Source organism: Lonchura striata, chromosome 2, assembly GCF_050655825.1.
Source record: "Lonchura striata isolate lonStrDom1 chromosome 2, ASM5065582v1, whole genome shotgun sequence".
Classification (NCBI taxonomy): Eukaryota; Metazoa; Chordata; class Aves; order Passeriformes; family Estrildidae; genus Lonchura; species Lonchura striata.
This window is the reverse complement of record NC_140704.1, coordinates 137,284,954-137,304,622: the sequence shown is the minus strand read 5'-3', so window position 1 is coordinate 137,304,622 and position 19,669 is coordinate 137,284,954. Positions and strand designations below refer to the sequence as shown.

Here is a 19,669-nt window from a genome sequence, read left to right as displayed (position 1 = left end):
CATATGCTGACATGATCTGGTCATATACGTATTACCCTGTGGTATATGTGATAACTACCAGTATATCTCCATGCCAGTGGCAGGCATGATGGAACTGCCACATGACAGAGTCTGAACTATTCTGCTAACTCAGCTAAGCAGACAAAGCAGGGAACTCTGCTGTGATCCCAGGCACGTTGTTCTCCACACTCCTGTGCTCTGCTGCAGCACAGAAATGCAGCAGCTCACAGCTTGCTCAGGTATCTGGGCCTGACACTGCAGCACTTCATGGCTGTTGTCAATACAGCTGACCATGCTAACACATGGCATGGTGCAATTATGAAAATGCTTAAGGAAAGCATATGCCTCTACACCTGTTGAGATTTACTCTCCAAAATATGTGTCATCACTGATATATTTGCTGAGGAATAGCAAGTCATGCTTCACATAGGGAGTTGAAGCAAGCAATGTTTCTTCCAACCCAAATTATTATATGATTCTGTGGATGCAGTTAGGAGTATATGCTAGCTTTACAATCAAATATCAATAAAACCAATAAGCAATGTAAATCCTTGGAAGACTCAAATGATGTGCATTTCAAATTATTTTAATCTGCAAGAAAGTTGTAGAGTGTTTTTACTTCCTTGTTTCTGGTACTTGCAATGTACCTTTTCACTTATATAGTCAGCTGCCTTATATAGTGTTTTGAATTTTGCCAACTACTTCTAACTTTCAACATCCTTAACACAGACTCTCAACTGACATATAAAAGAATCACCCTGGAGGAATATGCATCTCTATGTTCATGAGATGACTCGCTGAAGATCATGATAAAGCTGATTAGGATTCAAAAGCTGGGAATTCAAAATTCTCAAAGATGAGGGCTGAAATCCTCTTCTCTCCTTCACTCCAGCTCAGTTTTATAACTAAATCTACTGCAGTGATTCTCTCCAGATAATAATCTAAACTTCCATAAAGTACTGGAAACATTCCAAAATATAACACTTTCAGCTTTATATTATAAATATATTCTACAGTTTTTCCCATTTTGGAACACAATATTTCACCCACTAAACTTGAACATTACCTTAATGTATGAGCAAAACCAGGAACATGCCTGGATTTTAATTAACATGTGTCTCATGACTGAAGTAGAGTAGTATATAGTGCTAGAGGATCTGGAGAGGGAGGCAATGAAAAAGAAGAATTTCCTAGTAGAGCTTGAATATTTCAATGTAGATCAGCAGAGTACCTAGACTATAGACTAGTCAATCTAAGTACTTGTAGGCTTAAAACTAAGCATATACTTAAATGTGTCTTTTTAAAGTGCAGTACTAAATGCAAAATATGAAAAGTACTTGGTTCTTGAGAGATTTTGTGGGATTTTTTTTCCTCAGATCTTAAATGTAACTTTATTTCCATATGCACATATACATAGGCTTTTTTTTCAGTGACATTTTTAAACACCAATAATATGGAAGATGTTCAAATAGTAAATTACCACAACCAGAATTTCAACTATGCAGTTATTGTGTATATATACTTCAGCTACATGTTTATCTTCTTAATTGTTGACAACAGGTCTGTAATTCTGACCTCCCTGACATCAAGAGTTTCGTCCCTTAAAGAGACCAGGATTTCAATCCGATCATTCAAACAGGAGCAGGTGTGTAAGATTTTATCATATTTTAAGTTCTTAAATTATGAATGAGCAAAATAGCATCCAGTTTCTGTTAAAGGCATTTTCTAAATCCATTGATCTGTAAAGAATCTGATCCATTTCAGAAGTTTTTATTAAAGTGTTTTTCATGCCTTATGTTTTACTTAAAAGTCATAATAGTTCACAACAAATTATTTTATCTTTTTTTTTCTTTTGCCAAACATTTAAGGGGCTAAATTTAAATGGAGATAGAAAGTGGTAACTAATAAGTTTCTTCTTCCTATTAAAAAATAATTTTTAGATATTTACCCCTGATATTTACCTATGTTAGCATCTATTCAGGATAAAAAGAGATGAGAAGTAAACCAAGACTATTTAATATGACTATCAAAAGCAAAAGATTTAGTTACACCAAGTACTTTACAACCTTCTTTAAATGCTGTTAATTTTCAGTATGTTTCTGCAGTTTCCAGGATGAAGTAATAAGTACGGCCTTTGCTGTGCACTTAAAAATGAAGAGCCAATGAATAGTGAAACTGTGGTTCAAAAGGCTAGACAATATTTATGGTCTCAAGTCTCTGCAACTGCAATAATGTTTAGCCAAAAGACCCTCACAAATCCCTCCTCTCTAAAGGAGAGAGAAGTCCACATTAAAATATTGATGGATTCATTCTGGGTTTTATCAGATTTTTTTACATTTCTATTTAGCAGTCTCTCATGTTCTCTGTTCATACATTCACACAGGAAGAAAGTAAAAAAAAAAGAAGTAAAAAAAAAAAAGAAAATTCTTGCAAGAGCAATAAGAAAATGAGGGGGAAGCAGTAAAGTCAATTAACTAAAAGCAAGGAAAATTTGTGTACTTTCTTGATCAGAAGCCAGCTACAACTGGGAAGAACTACAGGTTCTAAGGCACACAGCACTTTGCATGGGTTATGCATCACTCACAAAGGAAGATAGGTTAGACAGGTAGAACTGGGATTATTTCTAAAAGTAAAGAAGCATTAGGTGTCAAAGACACCTTCCCCAACACTGCAGATGTAGGCAAGCTGCTTTTCATTAAAGCAGCCCTGAACAGTGAGAACATGTTTTAAAAATAGTTCAAACATAATTAATGTTCTTTTTCTATTTGTAACTGAATGAAAAAGTTTAATCTTGGAAAAAAGACTAGAACATAAAAGTGCCTTAGTTCTGAGTCAAGAAAGAAAGACATCAAGAAAAATACATTTATTAGGAATAAATTTGGTACAATTATAAATGGACTTTTAGTATAAAGATCCAAAATATATTTTAGTTTTATCTGCAACACTACACTCTTTACTTACCCATATTTTTCAGCTGAACCATTGACTATATCATCTGCCCATGAACTTGCACCATTGTACCACCTTTGCAATGCAGTCAAAATAAAGAAGTGTTATTAAAAAATGATGTATTACTATTATCACTCTAATTCATGTGACATGACGACTTCTCAACAAAATGGGAAGATTTCCAAATGTTTTAAAATAATTTTGTACATTTCATATTTTCTTTCATGTATGAAAGAAAACCAAACACCAAAAATATAATAAGGCTTTTTTCCTTATACAATTATTATATTTTTACCTCTAGTCTTTTCAGCAATTAAGCCATAAATTTCAGTTACCTAAAGACTAATTGATCTCTTATCTTTTTGTACATAAATGTCTTCATGTTTTCAATGGCAATTGAGCTTGTGGAATAATAAAAAACTAATTGTGGAGACAAAACATTAAGAAAAATAACATAATATACATTAAGAGTTTAAAATATTGCTTTTAACTTCAAATACATGACCTATCCAGTTGCAATCTTTTTTTTCTATTTGATAGGGTAGTTGGTTTCTCACAGGTATGTAAGAAACAGAAGAAAATTCACTTCAATGATCAAACAATGAAAACTAAATTTTAAAGTGGTAATGTTCTTCCAGGTACTGAATATGGGCTGCCCAAGCCTTTGCAGCATCACTTCAGCAAACCAGTTGAAGAGAACATAAAAGACATACAGAAGTATTTTATCTTAAGGAAAACTGTTGGGAAAAGAAATAATGGGACAAAAAAGTTGCTTTAAGAAATCAGGATAAACTGTTTATGTGCCACTACTCCAGCATATCAAAACTAGATACAAATCATCCACCATTTGGTTGAGGAGTTTCAACTAAATCTCCAGAGTTTTATACTTTCAGGATCTTGCTAGGGTAAAGCCAGGGAACTCCTATGTTGTCTGTATTCAATGATTTCCACATGACAGTGAGTGAGAAGACAGGGATTATCAGAAATCAAGAGACCATTATATTATCAATTTGGACAAAAAAAAAATAATTATATGTACTTAAAATATTAGCCATAGGCTAAAGGAAAAACTATTTAGTGGCTTGAATACACTGATCCAAGAATTTTCATGAATCTGTTGCTTGTCTGTCTTTCCTCCAGGCTTCTCATGCTGCAGAATCTGAGGATTTGCAGTATGTTTATAAACTTAATAACCCCACATCTCCTGGATATTATGTTGAGGCAATACCATATGGGTTGCAATATATGTGAATGTAAATCAAACTGCCCTTGTTTATTCTGTCCAAACGGATGGTATGGGCCGTGGCTTTTTTTTTTTTTTTTCATGGTTTATAGCCAGAACAATGGCTGGATGAAAGTCATTTCAGTTTAATCTAATTTAGTTTTAAATTATATTTAATCCCATATAAATTAGAATACTGCCGGAGAATGACAGGTACATATTTACACTCTCCTTGATAATCCTCAAAACTGAAGCAGTATTTTGAAAAAGAGTTTTTGATAAAACTACTTTATTGCAGACACCATAAATACATAAATAACGGTTTAAAATTGCAGTGCACTTTATTTTTTTTCTTAAATATGACTGTATTTATTCATAACAATAAAATAAAACAAAAATTTCTTGCTATTAGTTAGGAAAAAAAAAATCCTTGTTCCTATAGAGAAAAATCAGACATTGACTTAAAAATGGACAGACAAGTATGAAATATCTAATTGTAAAAAGGGAGAGAAACATTGATTTGTTCCTTTCTTCAGATTTCCTTCTCTTTTGGCCTAGCTCTTTAAACATGAAAGACTGTTATCAAATAACTACTACTAGAGACACTCCAAAACTTTTCAGATTACATGTCAGATTTTAGTGATATTCTGTTTACTGTGATATGCATAACAAAATTTAGGAAGAACAATAATACTGTGGTTCCTAGCATGGCAAACACTAAAAATCAATTTGAAGGTATTTTTTTAGTCCTTTTTTAAGCCAATGTGTAACATGCTAAAAGCTGAGTACCATCTTAGGGTACTCAGGTTATTGAAATAATTAAATTGAGGACTCTAAATTGCCCTAGAATGACTTCTAGAAACAGAAAAGGTTGGCCATTAGAATTATGGTGCAGTTAAGTTGAGAAAAAAACCTTCAGTTGTACCTAAGCTCTTCTGTACTATTCAGTTTTCCTCCCACATCTAATGAATAAAAAATTTTTCAAGTTAAGAATTATGCTTAAAAATATGAAGTCAAATTAATGGAGGGCTAAAAGGAAAATGAGGTACTTAAAACTATGGAGATTAGTTGTTCTGTATTTAGAGAAATATGGCATAAAGTGCACTGTAAATTTAAATATCATTAGTCTAGGTCAATTAGAATTTTAGACTACACTTCATAAAAATTTATTACTCAACTCTATCTATTTTTACTATATAAATTAAAATACCTTTCAGGAGTATAGGCTGTGTCATCATAATATGAATTAGGCACTCTTCTCTCCTGCCTAGTCCTCCTGAATATGGAATAAATAGCACAGATATTTCAGACATTTTAGAGGGTGCTTTTTTCATTATGTATTCCCTTACTTTATTATTAAGATGTGATGAAGATCAAGCACATTTATCATCAATTAAGTTGTATATATATATAAATTTAAACTTCTGCTTTCAAATTATATTCAGAAATAATTAACAACTTACTAAGAACACTTGATCAATGCACACATATTTTATAGAAGTAAAAAGTTACATTGACAGAAAACTAGTAGCTGAACAACAGAGAGCATTCATCAAAAGTAGGATTTGGATGTTAGAAAATGTCTGCTTGGTACAACAAAAGGAAAGAAAGTGGAAGCAAAATCTAATTTCCTTAAGAGAAACAGAAATGCTGCCTGAAAGAAACCTCATATCCTGCACAAAACATACATACACAAACCAGCTTTTATGGACCTGCAACACTAAACTCAAAGGCTAAGTGGAAAAAATAAATTGCACATTGTGGTGTTCTTGTAGGTGAGTTGAGAAAGAATTTCATACAGTGAGGTTTTCAGCATAATTTTATTTGGAATGAACTGCTAATATTTTTTTTTTTAAACACAAGGACAAGGTTAAGAATAAGAACCTTGAGAATATTACTTTGTCATTGTCATCATTTGTGTGTCAGACAATTTAAAATGTGTTACTGTCAAATGATGAATTAACTCATATAACTCTGTAGGATTCTGAACTGGGGGATATAAATCAAAGTGTAAATAAAGCTCAGCATGTCCAGCCATGATGCTTTGTGCACCTGCAGTGTGAGTAGCTGCAGCAGAGTGAACTGGGCCCAGCTGGAGTTGTCTGTAACATTGAGGAGTCAGGGGAACTCGGGCTGTGGCACTGAGCAGCAGGATGCTCTTGGGAAGACCCCAGGTCCTAAGGGCTCTGAAGTCACTGAAGATGCACAGGTGCTTATTGCCTTTCTTAGGCATACGCTGGAGTAAATATCTTGTCACTGCTGTTGTTCCTTTTGAGAGGGAAAGAGCTGGGGAGACATCAAAAGGGGGGAGACATCACAAAAACAAAATGATGACCGCCCTAACCTAGGAATGGCCTCAGAAATTAAGGGTTTTGATAATGTAAATGTGTCCTAGAACTAATGAACTGAAGTCTGTCATATCAGATAAACAGTGACTGACACAAAATTCATCAGAGAAAAGATGAAAGAGAACCAAGTAGTCACTCTGAGGGGGAAAAAAACAGAAAAAGTAAAAATTGCTAGAAGAGACCACAAGAGTTAATGGACTGGCTGTGAATGATTACAAGATAAGCAATAAAAGGAGCCTTGAATAACAAAGGCAAGTAATTTTGACTAATACATCTATACCATTTATTTGCCTGCAGGACACAGACACTGATGTATTCAGAGTGACATGAGACAAAAAAAAAATCTCTGTCCCAGATGAGAGACTTTTTCCTGAATGCTGGAGTGTACAGAACAATATCTGCTATTTTGATAAAAGCAAGGAAAGTTGTTTCATATGCATGATAAAGTGAAAGACAGGAAGAGATGTGGTTGCTTGATATCAACAAGACATTGATTAAGAAGGTGGAACAAAGAAGACGGGAATAACACTTGGCCTACAAAATAATTTAGAGTAAGCATCGAACTGGGGAAAAGTGTAAAGATAAAAGCAGAAATAATGTTTAAAGAGTTCATATATTTACAATAAAATGAGGAATAGACAATAACTTAGTTTTTCAATGTCTAAGACAAAACTGGATAATGATTAGGCTATAAATTGTTCTTAAATTGGTGTTAGAATACAGGAAGACAAAAAGGATGAAAATCTAGGAACTACAATTGTGGCTGTGAGGTACTCAGAGGAGTTCATATCTGGTAGGATGACTCAAGTAACTTGAACACTAATGGTACCCACAGGCAGCCTAGATTCAAGAGGATCATAGAACCCAGGATCAGTTTCTAGGCCCAAGGAATCTGAGACACTGTTGTAACAGTGAGCTAGAAATATTCCACTTCATGTTAGATATTCATTTCTGATCTCGGGCAGAATTAGCTTTGATAGCTTTCTGTTCCATAAAGTCCTGGACAAGATTTTCCCACTGCTTAAATCCTAGCTTTTTCATCTTTATGAAGTACTGTAACTTTTGCCCTTTACTTTCATTTATTTCACTTTATTTTTGAGAGATTAATTTCAGGAACAAAGACTGAGATTTACAAGTCAAGAACCCCAAAGTAAGAAAATTACTTTAAATATCTCCAACTTTCACTAATATCTGAATAGTCACAGACATAACCAGTAATCTGAAACAGGTTCAGAGAAACTAGTGCAAAACAGAGCATATATCTAAGGAAAAAAAAAAAAAAGTTTATAAAAATGAATTATTGAAATAGCATACAAATTAGCACATTTTCTCATGCATTTTTAAGAAAACAAACAAAAAATCCCTCTCCTTATCGAACTTTCTACATGTGCACAGAACTATTTATACACTTCCTTTATACTAGGTTTCATTTAAAACAGCTTCATTTCAAAACAAATGCTTAACTGAGTTGTAAATGTTAAAATGTCTAATATACTACAGCTTTGGAGAATTTTTAAAAAGAAATATTTCTTTCAAAGGATTTTTCAGATCCTCTTTTTGTTTCTGCATCCAAAAGTAATTTCACATTCACTTAAAAATATGGTAACATTTGATCTGAATCCAGAGCAAGCCTTAATGAACTTCTCAGACTCATATCCAGGAGGTAGCCATGAAGTTAATATATTGAGTTTTTTATTTCTTGCATTGGAACTTTTTACATGGCCCCTCTTGTAAATCAACACCTCTATCAACCATTGTATCTGATCTGAAGTCACCACTTCCTTTTTATTGGCTTACAGTTTTCAGTTTTATATTCTTATTTCTATTTACACACAACTATGCAAATTTTTTCAGTTTGCAACATTTCTGAAAATATCTTGATTACAGTACTTGAGCAGCATAGCTTAAAAGCCACTGTATTTCGAGTGGCAAATTATTTCACAGAAATTGTTGTGGGTTCAAATTCTCTCTGCATGTATTTCATGTGTAAATAGGAACTATGGTGCTCTGCAATCACACACAGATATTATGTGTACAAGTACTCCTAAATCACATAATATACAGTATAAAAATAAATACAACATAAGCTTACATAAGCATACACTTCTATTTTTCACTCTATTTTTCAGTTACCCAAGTATAAGACTTCAGAAGACACTCTTTCTGTGTACTTTAGATAGGCTTTTCCTTGTTATTTCAAAGAAAATAATAAATACTACAAGCACTCTGGAAAATTCCAGCAAAAATAAGGGTTATAAAAGACACACATATATAATATCCACATAATCTATTTTAAAACTGGCTTCTGCAAAGCTATTTGGTACCTTTTGGGGTTTATCCATGGCTCCAAGTAAGATGTTTTAAGATGCATACATACCCAGAGTATTAGAAAAACATATTCACTGCATGTGTTTATCTCTTAAAACACAGATCACATTCTCAGTTTGTACATCAAACATGGCAGTGTCAGTGTGGCAGAGCTAATGACATATTCCACATCAGTTATACCTCTCAAGATCATAGTAAGCACCCTCAGAATAGGTGCGGCACATCGTACGGGAGCGGAGTAATCTGATTGCATCTTCACAAAATAGAGGATACATTGTGTGATCCTGGCTGCCAAAACAGAATGGGTGAACACAATAAAAAGCAACAAAAGGATGAAATGAAGACAAAACATGAAAAGCAAGCAATGTCAACAACAGAACAAAACACTGGAACAGAAAATGACTGGAACTTCGGTGAACTTTGCAAAGCTACTTTTAAAAATTTAAGTATATTGGATAACAGCTACAACAGCTAAAATACTGAGAAAGATATCACTCTCCAGTTTTATCATAATCTTTAATACAGCCACTCACATATGATTTTATGCATATTAAAAGTACAGTATTAGCAGTTATTAGTATTTGCTGGTTTAAATTACTTTCTTTATATAATCTCTAAAAGATATCAGAGTGATGTAAATAAAGCATTAACTTTGAGGACCATCAATTATAGACTATTGGCAGTGAGAAAGTATTCCAGTGAAACACAGGAAGAATTACCCAGTGTTTGTGTGCACACTATGTTAACAAAAACTAATGATGATACTAATTCAACTTCTAAGTTTTCTACCACCATAAACAGACAAATAAAACCAGAAGTGGACATGTAGGTACACGGAAGTACATGCATTACCCACACATATTCACACAGAGGAAAACATATACCTGGCATCCCTGTAATGGTGATCTGAGGAGTGGGTGTACCGGGAACGAGGTAAAGTAACATAATGACTGAGGTGATGGCAGAAAGAAAAATACAGATATGAGACAATAAGATGGAAATGGAATGAAACACAACACAAAACAGCAAATATTATAATAATAACATTATGGTTTAAGAGCACTGGACTTATTAACAAAATAATATGATATATGGTTCTAAACATAAAATTATTTAGATGATGCACATATTTATGATGAGAAAACAGTGGGAGATTATGGATCAAGAAGACAGCTAAAATTTGGGATTTTCTACAGTATTTCAATTAGGAATAAAAAAATACATAAATCTCTGAAAACAACTCAAGAAATCAGATTGCTTATTTCCTTATTTGAAGGCAGTAATAACTTTAGTATGAATATTATCCTTGAAAGAGATTTACCTAATCTGTCTGAAAGGCTATCACCATTTTGAAATCTGTCCCCACATATCTCCAGAGCTTTCCCATTTGTAAGTGTAAATTCTCCTAATACTGATCATATTGTGATAAAATGTGAATTTAGATCAAAGTATTTAATCATTTAATTAAATAAGAGATATAACATCAGTACCAGAATATGCCAAAAAAAAAAAACAACATATGCAATTCAAATAATAAAACTAAGTTATTTATATTTTGTTTGCATTATGAAACAATGTCAAAATTTATATATTTTAAATATATTTGTTACACTAGATACTCTCCAATTATCAAAAATAGAAGAAAGTAATTTTGCTTTTACTATAAATATATGCACACAGTAAAGGGAAAAGGGTTTGGAAAAGAGAGGGGTTTACCATTAAAAGGGTAAATGAAAATTGGCTACAGTTTCCATGAAGTTAGGATATTTCAAAGGGAAATCTAATCACAACTGTCCACTTTGGAAGTTAAATTGACTTCACAAGAAACATGGAAAACCTCATCCTTCACTTTTATTTTTCATATCTTAATTTGCTTATGCTTAACTGTTATTCCAGTAGGTATATTACCTACACTTATAAAATTTTCCTCTTTTGCATGAAGATAAAATGCACTATCACCCACATGAAACTATTCCTTATATTAGGTCAATTATATATAGTGTGAGATGTCTTTGTGCTCACTTCTTGTCAAATAAATGCAAAAGAAGAACTAGCTTAAATCCCTGATTATGTAATTTAAACTTTTTAGTTTGTTACAAGAATGAGAAATTGTAGACAATTCAACAGGGCCCAATTTGACATGGTATAGTTAAAATTTGAAGAAGGACTAATAATTATTAAAATAGTCAGAGTTTACATGGCAACCTATGAAAAACTATGAATATTTTTAAAGTAATGTAAAGACCTAAGTATCAAAAGCAGTCTACCCATAACAGCCTGTCAGTTATCATGTTGTCAAGAAACATTAAAAAGAAATTCACCACGATCTTAAAATTTTCTTTGGAATATATGCACACCCACAGGAAGAACAATCAAATAAAAATGTAGGAGTCTAACCCCCAGGAGCTAAATGAACCATGATGGCAAACAACTGCATACCAGGTTATTCTCTCCACTACATGGATCCATTCCCAGGCTACATCCACAAGAATATGCCTTTTAATTATCCAGATGCAGCCCTACAATTAACACCTCAAAACTCTTGCTCTAGTATTAATAAGCAATTAAGTATTTCCAGCTGGTAAATGACATTTTAATTTTAACAATTCACTTTGCCTTTTATCTTTCCAGTGAACTGCTGACAAGTTTTCCTGGTAGTCTTTGAAACATATATGACATCAATAAATACAATATATATAACCATGATTTAAAAACCAACATCTTAAAAAAATCTTCAGGCAGCACATATGTTGCAGAAGGTATGGAACATGGAAATGCACACGCTATTTGCAATTAGATTGCTTACTGTCCATAAGAAGGAACACCCCAGACTGTTCACTTCACTTATTTGAATGTGAATGAGACACCATCAGTTCATGTTCTGCTTAGGATTTCAGTCCTAACAGCTTTTCATAGCTCCACCAAACTATGTTGAATTCCCAACTTCTGATATTGAATTTTGTTCTAATACTTCTAGAAACTCAGAATTCCAGTGTCCTTACCAAGTTCTGGGTATTCTTCTTGGGAATTTCTGGCAGGCAATTCAACCTTTTCCTTTTTTGTTCTTTTTTTTTTTCCCATTCAGTTCAGGATTTCACAATGAGTATGATAGCATTTAGATGGCATTTAGATACAACTACCTATACAATTTGATATGCAACAACTTGTAACAAGTTTAAAATAAGCTTCCTCATCACCCAAAACATTGCTTATCTATATATGGGATGAGGTTAGCTTGACCTGACTCTCTGGAATTGCTGGCTATTCATACTTTTCCTTTTTTTCTCAGAGTCCATGATAACCATGCTATCTAACTTAATAGAATAATAGAATCACTGTCAAAGATCATCAAACCCAACCTTGAACCAAATATAACTATGCCCACTAAACTATATTGTAAGGTGCCACTTGTACTTGTTTTTTGGACACTTCCAGAAATGGTGACTCAACCATTTCCCTGGGAAGTATGTAGCAATGCATAGACTCTCTCTTTCAATGAAAAAATATTTCTTAATATCCAACCTGATTCAACATGCAGAGCAAAATGCTTAAATGCCATCTTCTGAGCATCCAGCCAATATCACACTAGTTGATTTTTTACCATTAAATTTATTGCTATACATTTTTATATATTTAGGTTAAAATAAATTATTTATGCTTTTATAAATATGTTAGCAACACCAAAAATGCCCATGACTTATTATCAATGTCCAAAACTGAAATATACATCATATTTATTTGGCTAATCCCCAGGATAAACCACTTAAAATCCTAAAGCAAATGTATTATAATGTAGTAAAAACATTAAGCTTTGCATTGCCTAAGTCCAAAAGAATTCCAGTAATGTTTCAGATCTCCATCTCAACCAAATATATCATTTGAGCTGTTAATAAAAATCATTACACTATATCCACATACATATTCATGGGAGTGTTCAGAAGACACAGTAGACATAGACAAAATTTAGATATGTCAGATTTTTAATATGACAAAAGAACTCCTGGATACCAGTTGTTTTTATTTTTTTGCAACCTTGATTTAGATTTCTAGCCTCTTATCACACATTCTTTACGTCCTGCATTATAGTAGTTTATGGCACTAGTATGTCAAATTATGGTATGGCAAAATGAACCTAACCTGCATCCTCATAGACTTATGAAATATTTACCTATTTTGTTACAGATAGAATGGACAGAAAATTTGCAGCAACAATTCATTTTACTTGTATTAAAATAATGAAGTTAGTCTAATAAGGCAGCATTATAAGTTTTGCAATATGATCATTATTAGACACACACAGAGCCATCTCCCCTTTCACACTGTATCAGGTGAAAAGAGATTTCCACTGTTCTGACAAGAATCCAGGTACATAGGAAAACAGGATACCTTTCCTTTTTTTAAAAGTTAACAGACAATTACTTAATTTTTATTCTGATATTGATCACCTATTTGTCCATTTTCTTACAAAATTCAGTGAACCATTAGGGTAAGAAAACAGAAACCACTGATTGAGCAAGTGATTAGATTGCCAAATTGGAAGTACATAGTATCCAGGATCAGGCTTAGCATACCAGAAGAGTTTCAGAAGTATGCTTGAAAACACTCACACACAGAGTACCTCACTCAAACCTCATGGAATACCTTTCTGTTCTTCCTATGCAAGGCGAGTTTAACCTGCTCTCTATTGCTTGGGATATTTTATTCAATAGTAAAGAGGCATTTATTTAGGAGATAATTTATTCCTTTCGATTTTCACTCTCTGTGACCAGAGCCTAAAATCTGATGGACACTTCAGCTTCACTACTAGAGTGGGCAGCAGACTCCCAAGTGTTTTTGTGGAAAGGCTATGTACTGTGTATTATTACACTCTTGTGCTTATTGGAATATTCATAAATAATTCTGAACACAAAATAAGTCTCATAGTGTTTCTTTCTGTTAGAGCCTGTATGAATGAAACTCAGTTGACACAAGAAATTTCTCTCATCCTATCACTGTTTATCTATTCCCATATTCAGTTTTTTCTAGTGTACTGATTGCAATTAAAGCAAAATATTGTATCATTTGCAATAGTATCCTTTATTTTTAGTAACACTCCTTTACATTTTTTCAACTGAAATAAAAAATTAAATGTAGGAAAATTATAAAATTATTTAAATAGTTAAAAAATAAATATAATTTTTTAACTGGTATAAATTTGCCTTTAACAAAATACTTCCCAATTTCTCAAGTTACAATTTTCTAAAAAAATGGTAATGTGATAAAATAGAAATTAGCTTAAACAGACTGCAGAGTAAAAAACAGGTGGTTCTTGGGGTCGACCAGTTGGAAATTTAGTGGGGAAAGAGACATTGAAAGTGGTAGAAAAAAGAAAGCTGCCATATGAAATTTAGGGAAAGTACTGTGGGAAGGAATGAAGAAAAAAATTGTGCTTGGGATCACATTGACTGTGAGGCTGAGCACAGAATCATCCAAGGGAAAAGGAGCCGGGAATAATAAAATGATGTAGATTCAGAGAAAAGGCACAGCTCTATGACCAGCTTACTTATACCATTCTAAAAAGTTATATTCTCAGCTCAATAAAGCAACAGTTCATGTTCTCTGTGTTAGAATGTTTTCCATGCTGCTTCCCAAACACCTGGCAAATCACACCAGCTATGTAAATAAAATGTGAAGTAAAGCTTTTAACTCTTAAAAATGTCAAATGCCATTCAAGAATAAAGCACTGGTTATGTAATTTCACCTGCTAAATTTAATTTAATATATCATTAGAATAGTTTTATTTAATAATTGGGGTTTTTTTAAGAAAAAAACAGTCTTTCTTTATTTATAAACATCAACAATTTTTGCACCAATAATGGTATGGATGCTTCTTGCTACATCAATTCTATAGAAACTTCTGCTAATCTGCTGGAATAGATGAAATCCTAGAAATGTTCCATCTGAATGTAATTGACAATTTGAAGATTTTACTTGTGAAACAATAGCAATTATCAGAAAATTATCAGCTGATACACATTCAATCAAGATTACTTTAAAAAAGAAAATCAGTATCACATCGTCACAGTGCTCCACATGCTGCATTTTAAATCATTGCTCCAAAGGTACAACACTGAAGTCTTTTATCAAAACTGCATTCTTTTTAATACAGGCTCTTTTTTGTTGTTGTTTTTTGGGGATTTTTGTCTGTGTGTGCATTTTGTGCATTTTATTCTGAGGAATATATCTATGACTCTTGGTGGTGTTTTTTTTTTTTAAATTTGGCTCAAAGCTTCTTTACCACCTGCCTACTCCACCACCCCTGTTGGAGATAATCATCCTTCAGCAGACTCATGGAGGCACCAGGTGGGTGGTGCAGATAATTGTGCAATTAAACCGTGATTTGAAATGAGAAAAAAAACTTAAACACTGCAATTATTGAGATTCAAACTGAAGCAAACATTTTATATCATAGCTATAAGCAAATTTTCAGCAATGCATTTCTTTCACTTTACTGCGTATTTGAAGAAGCAAAGCAGTGACATTACATATCCCATGTGGGTGTGTTACCCACACGATAGACACAACTGAAATCTGAAAAAATTATCCCAAAATTTTCAAAAAAAGCATTAGGAACCCTTTATACTTTATAATATCTTTGTATTTTAATCTGCATTTAAATTATTTTACAGAAAAGTTTAACTAAATAATAAATAAATTACTAGCTAATTACATATAATTCAGCTGTGTATTTAATAAAGACTGAAAAAAAATACATTCTTTTCAGTGTTTTAATATGGAAAAATGTATCCAAAAAAATCATTACCTAGTTTGACCTAATCTGACATCTACTTAATAACAGTATTAGATTAGGAACCTCCTACCCATAGATAAAGCAGTTGCATGGTTAAAGATGACATTTAGAAATGTAAAATTGATATTGCTCTTGCCCACCTTTAATTTTGTGCCAAATAATAGAAGCAGGTATTTACACTGCGTTTTAGCTAACATATAACAGGTTCATTGTAGTGAATTATTTTGGCATTCACTGGTTTGATTATAGCAAATGGATTTTTTTTGCATATATTTCAGCATTTACTTTATGTTAAAAAATCCAAGTCGCATGCTTTCAACAGACTGAAAAAACAAAGTGTGTGTTCAAATATGTGAATGAAATCTCTCATTAACAGGGGTGTGCTAGTCCTGCTAGTCCCAGCACATCCAGATAACAACTTTAAATTGATTTTAAAATAATGGACAATATTTCTCTAAATAACCATGCTTATGACTACCCTATTAGTTTAACAAAACAGTAACTTTTCTTCTTTCAAATTGAAAGTGCGCAATAGATTTGATGAACAAATTTGGATAATTTCTCTTTTCGCTTGTTTTCTTTTAAGTATCTCTCAGAAAACACTCATACTTTAGGAGCTTTCTTATAGATTTCTCCTGCAAGACTATTTGAGTTAGGCATTCTCAGTATGCTCTGGCTTAACATACCTATGCTAAATTCACCATTAGCAATGTTATTCCTCAGGGGAACCCACCTCAGATATCAAATATAGGTAAATTATAGCTGCTGAATATCTAAGTTTGCTGAAGCTGGGGGCCTGAGTACAATTTTCTCACACTGTCTTGGTGTTGCTGTTAATTGTTGATATAGCTTTCAGAAATATATATATATCACAGGTATGGTTTGGTGCTTTTGTTATTTGTTTTTTTCTTTCTGGAACTATGCTAAGATTCTCACATTTTTCTTCTAATTTACCTAATTATATTGATTGTTTAAATATAAAACTCTGAGGTTAAATCAAGCTGTTTGCAAAATTTTTTCAATAGTTTCTACAGTTTGATTAGTTTCAGTTTCCCAATTGAGGTAAAATTAGTTTTAGAGAATTTATCAAAACAGGTCAAATTGACATTTATGAGGTTATCCCATTACAGATAAATGTTCTTATGGTACCTGGGTGAATATTAGGTCATAAGTGTTCATATTTCTTTACATTACAAATTTTGGCTATTTCATATTCATATTTTGATAACACTTACCTAGTAGACCTATATTAAATATACAGGTAACAAATTAACATGTTTTTTCAATTTGAGTTAACAGTGTACACAGTACAATTTGGCACTTTTGTTAATACAGCAACAGATACAATTTAAACTGTACATTTACCCTTACATTATACAAAAATAAGTATATCATATAGCCATATGTTACATATTTAAGGGTTTGTTTTTTGAAATTAAAATTATCTCCAGTTTTTTTTTTTTAATGTGTCTTTCAGGGCTTTTAAAAATAATTTTATTTCTGTTCTAATTATGAATTCAATTTTGAAGGAATGTTTACATTGCAATGAAACTTGAGATCATTAGGCTTTTTGTATGTGGTTTCAACTAATTCCTCAGTGCCGTATACATTAGAGAACTTAATGCTGAATTATCTAGAAAAGGAAAGAAAATATTTTCTTACTCATATTCTCAGTCTAACTTTACAACTGAGCATGTCTATAACACTTCAAAACAGCTTCAACAGCTCTTTCATGGAAACACGAAACCATCAGAGCTGTGGGAAGGAAATATATGATTTGTTTTCAGAGCCTAGTGTAGATAACATGAGATTACAAACCTATACAAAAATGCAGTTTTTCAACTTCCCCCAACTGCCTGCAGTTCTAGAAGTTTTCAGGAGCAATGCTATTAAATGGCTACTTTAGGGATACCAATGGGGTTTTATTATATAGCAGTGACAGTATCACAAATATTAATTAAAAATTTTGAAATCTAATAATCTTTCTATGCATAAAATCACTGTCAAATTAGCAAGGAATATTAAAAAAATATTCACTGTTAATATTGGAAATAGTCTTTTCCTGTTCAGAGACTGCGTGTTACAATAGAGGCATAACTAATCAATAATTTGATTGCACCGGCAACCACTCAGCATGTGCTAAGAGGAGAATTTCTCAGTGGGTTTTGGAAAATACAGACAACATATAAAACTGAGTTCAGAGATTCAGAGTACCCCTATCCAGCAAACACCTTTTAATCTAGAATGGTCATGAAGATTCAATAATCTCATCTCCAACAACCTTCTGACATTGTTTTTCTGACATATTCTAAAAAACCCAATTATTTTCTCTAAATCAGGTCAGCCTAGCAGGGATTATTTGACTGAAGGGATGGAAAAATATTGGTACCGAACTTCAAGCAACCTTTCACAGCTACATATTTATCTGGGAGGCAACAAATGAACTTGCACAGTGAGCAAATGCAGCAGCATTCCATAAGGCATACACAACTCTAAGGACGACTTTCATTCCTGTTTCAGGGATTACTGGTCTAAAAGTCAACATAACATTGTATCTCAAAAGAATTCTGTAATCGTCTTTTAAGGAAACAGCTCAGAATCTTCAAGTTATTGCCTTCTGTATTAAAATCATACACTAATGAATCAACCAAATAGTGTTTTTTCCCATAATTTAAATAGAAATATTAAATATTTTAATGCAAAAAAGAGGTTGACTTCTGATCTACTGTACTTGTAATTAATACAGTTCCTATTCTAGATGATAAGCACTTCGCCATTTTTTCATTAGATTTATTTTTGCCCATTTGACTTTTTACTCAATAAATTAAATTACAAAGTACTTTGACTAGATTTGGGTTTAACTCCTTTTGACACTTTTGTTAACATGCCTTTGGGAAAAATTAATTATTGTTTTTATATATTTTTTCATTCCATACAAGCATTGACCATCACATTACTGGTCTCTTAACAAATATTAAACTTTTCTGTTCAATATTGCTAACAGAAAGCCACTGATTTCCCACATTCTTTGTATTACAGTTAGAAACATCAAAGATGAGTTTTGATGTCACTTGAAAAATAACCTGTAATAGCTATCTGTAAAAACATTAACTTCAAATACTAGTCCTATACTCCTCAAGATCACACAACATATCTGTATTACTCCTTGGTACATGCAATTATAAAATGAGACAAAAGCTAGAAATTATACTTCTCATTATAAAGTGCAGAAATTTCAACCTGGTGAAAAAGAGATGAAATATTTTAAAAAGTAAAGGTAATAAATGCTTTTTGGTTTGATTCTTTACCTGAAGACAATGAGGTGGAAAAGACCAATAATTTTTTAATGTCACAAAGTCATTGCCACAATTAATTCATCAAAATTAACTACATTGTTCAATTATTGCTGCAATTCTTTTTTTACATCATTAAAATTCATAGATGTTGCTAAACCTCTGTTTACTCTTTGGGAAGTTCCATTAGGCAAAACATTATTCATAGTCAGATGTGCCTCTAAACACAAAGACTCTGATTTCATACATGCTGTCCTCATAATTTTTTCTTTTCTTTTTTACAAAGTGTATCAGAAGGTTGAGCAAAGACAAAAACAGAACACAGTACTAGAATATACTTTTGTTACATTTGTGAACTGCACTGTATCCAAAGGGAGCATTACATTAATACTGATCTGAAATTATCTATTTTTATGCCTCTTTATTCAGCATCAAAAACAACCAAGTCTACTGATAGATTTTTTTAGAAGATATTTAGCACTTAAAAAATTCACTAATGCACAAAAAGGACAACTAAATTATTCAGCTATTATATGATACATTTTCTCACAGATTTTTTCAGATTCCCTCCTGGCAAACATACACTCACTGGACAGTTTTTTCAGCCTTATGTGCACTGATACTTTGCAATGTATGTCACATGACCAGTGGATAAACCAGGAACGTTAATCTCTGGGATTAGGTATGTAATTTATTTTAGCAGGCTACCATGCTGAAGTTACTCACGTTGATGCCTGTA

General features: G+C 32.5%; 1 protein-coding gene across 34 annotated transcripts in view; it reads right to left on the bottom strand.

Annotated features, from left to right (window-relative positions):
- RIMS2 (regulating synaptic membrane exocytosis 2) overlaps positions 1–19,669 on the bottom strand; it is a 447,424-nt gene that overhangs the window by 137,351 nt on the left and 290,404 nt on the right. The window contains exons 21-24 of one of the 34 annotated variants that reach the window (XM_085573926.1): positions 9,732–9,797; positions 9,028–9,135; positions 5,382–5,447; positions 2,962–3,024 (exon numbers count right to left, since the gene is read on the bottom strand). The exons of the other annotated variants lie outside the window; for them this stretch is intronic. Coding sequence (XP_085430052.1) covers positions 2,962–3,024; positions 5,382–5,447; positions 9,028–9,135; positions 9,732–9,797 — 303 coding nt within the window. The remainder of the gene's footprint in view (positions 1–2,961; positions 3,025–5,381; positions 5,448–9,027; positions 9,136–9,731; positions 9,798–19,669) is intronic. 34 annotated transcript variants of the gene reach the window in all.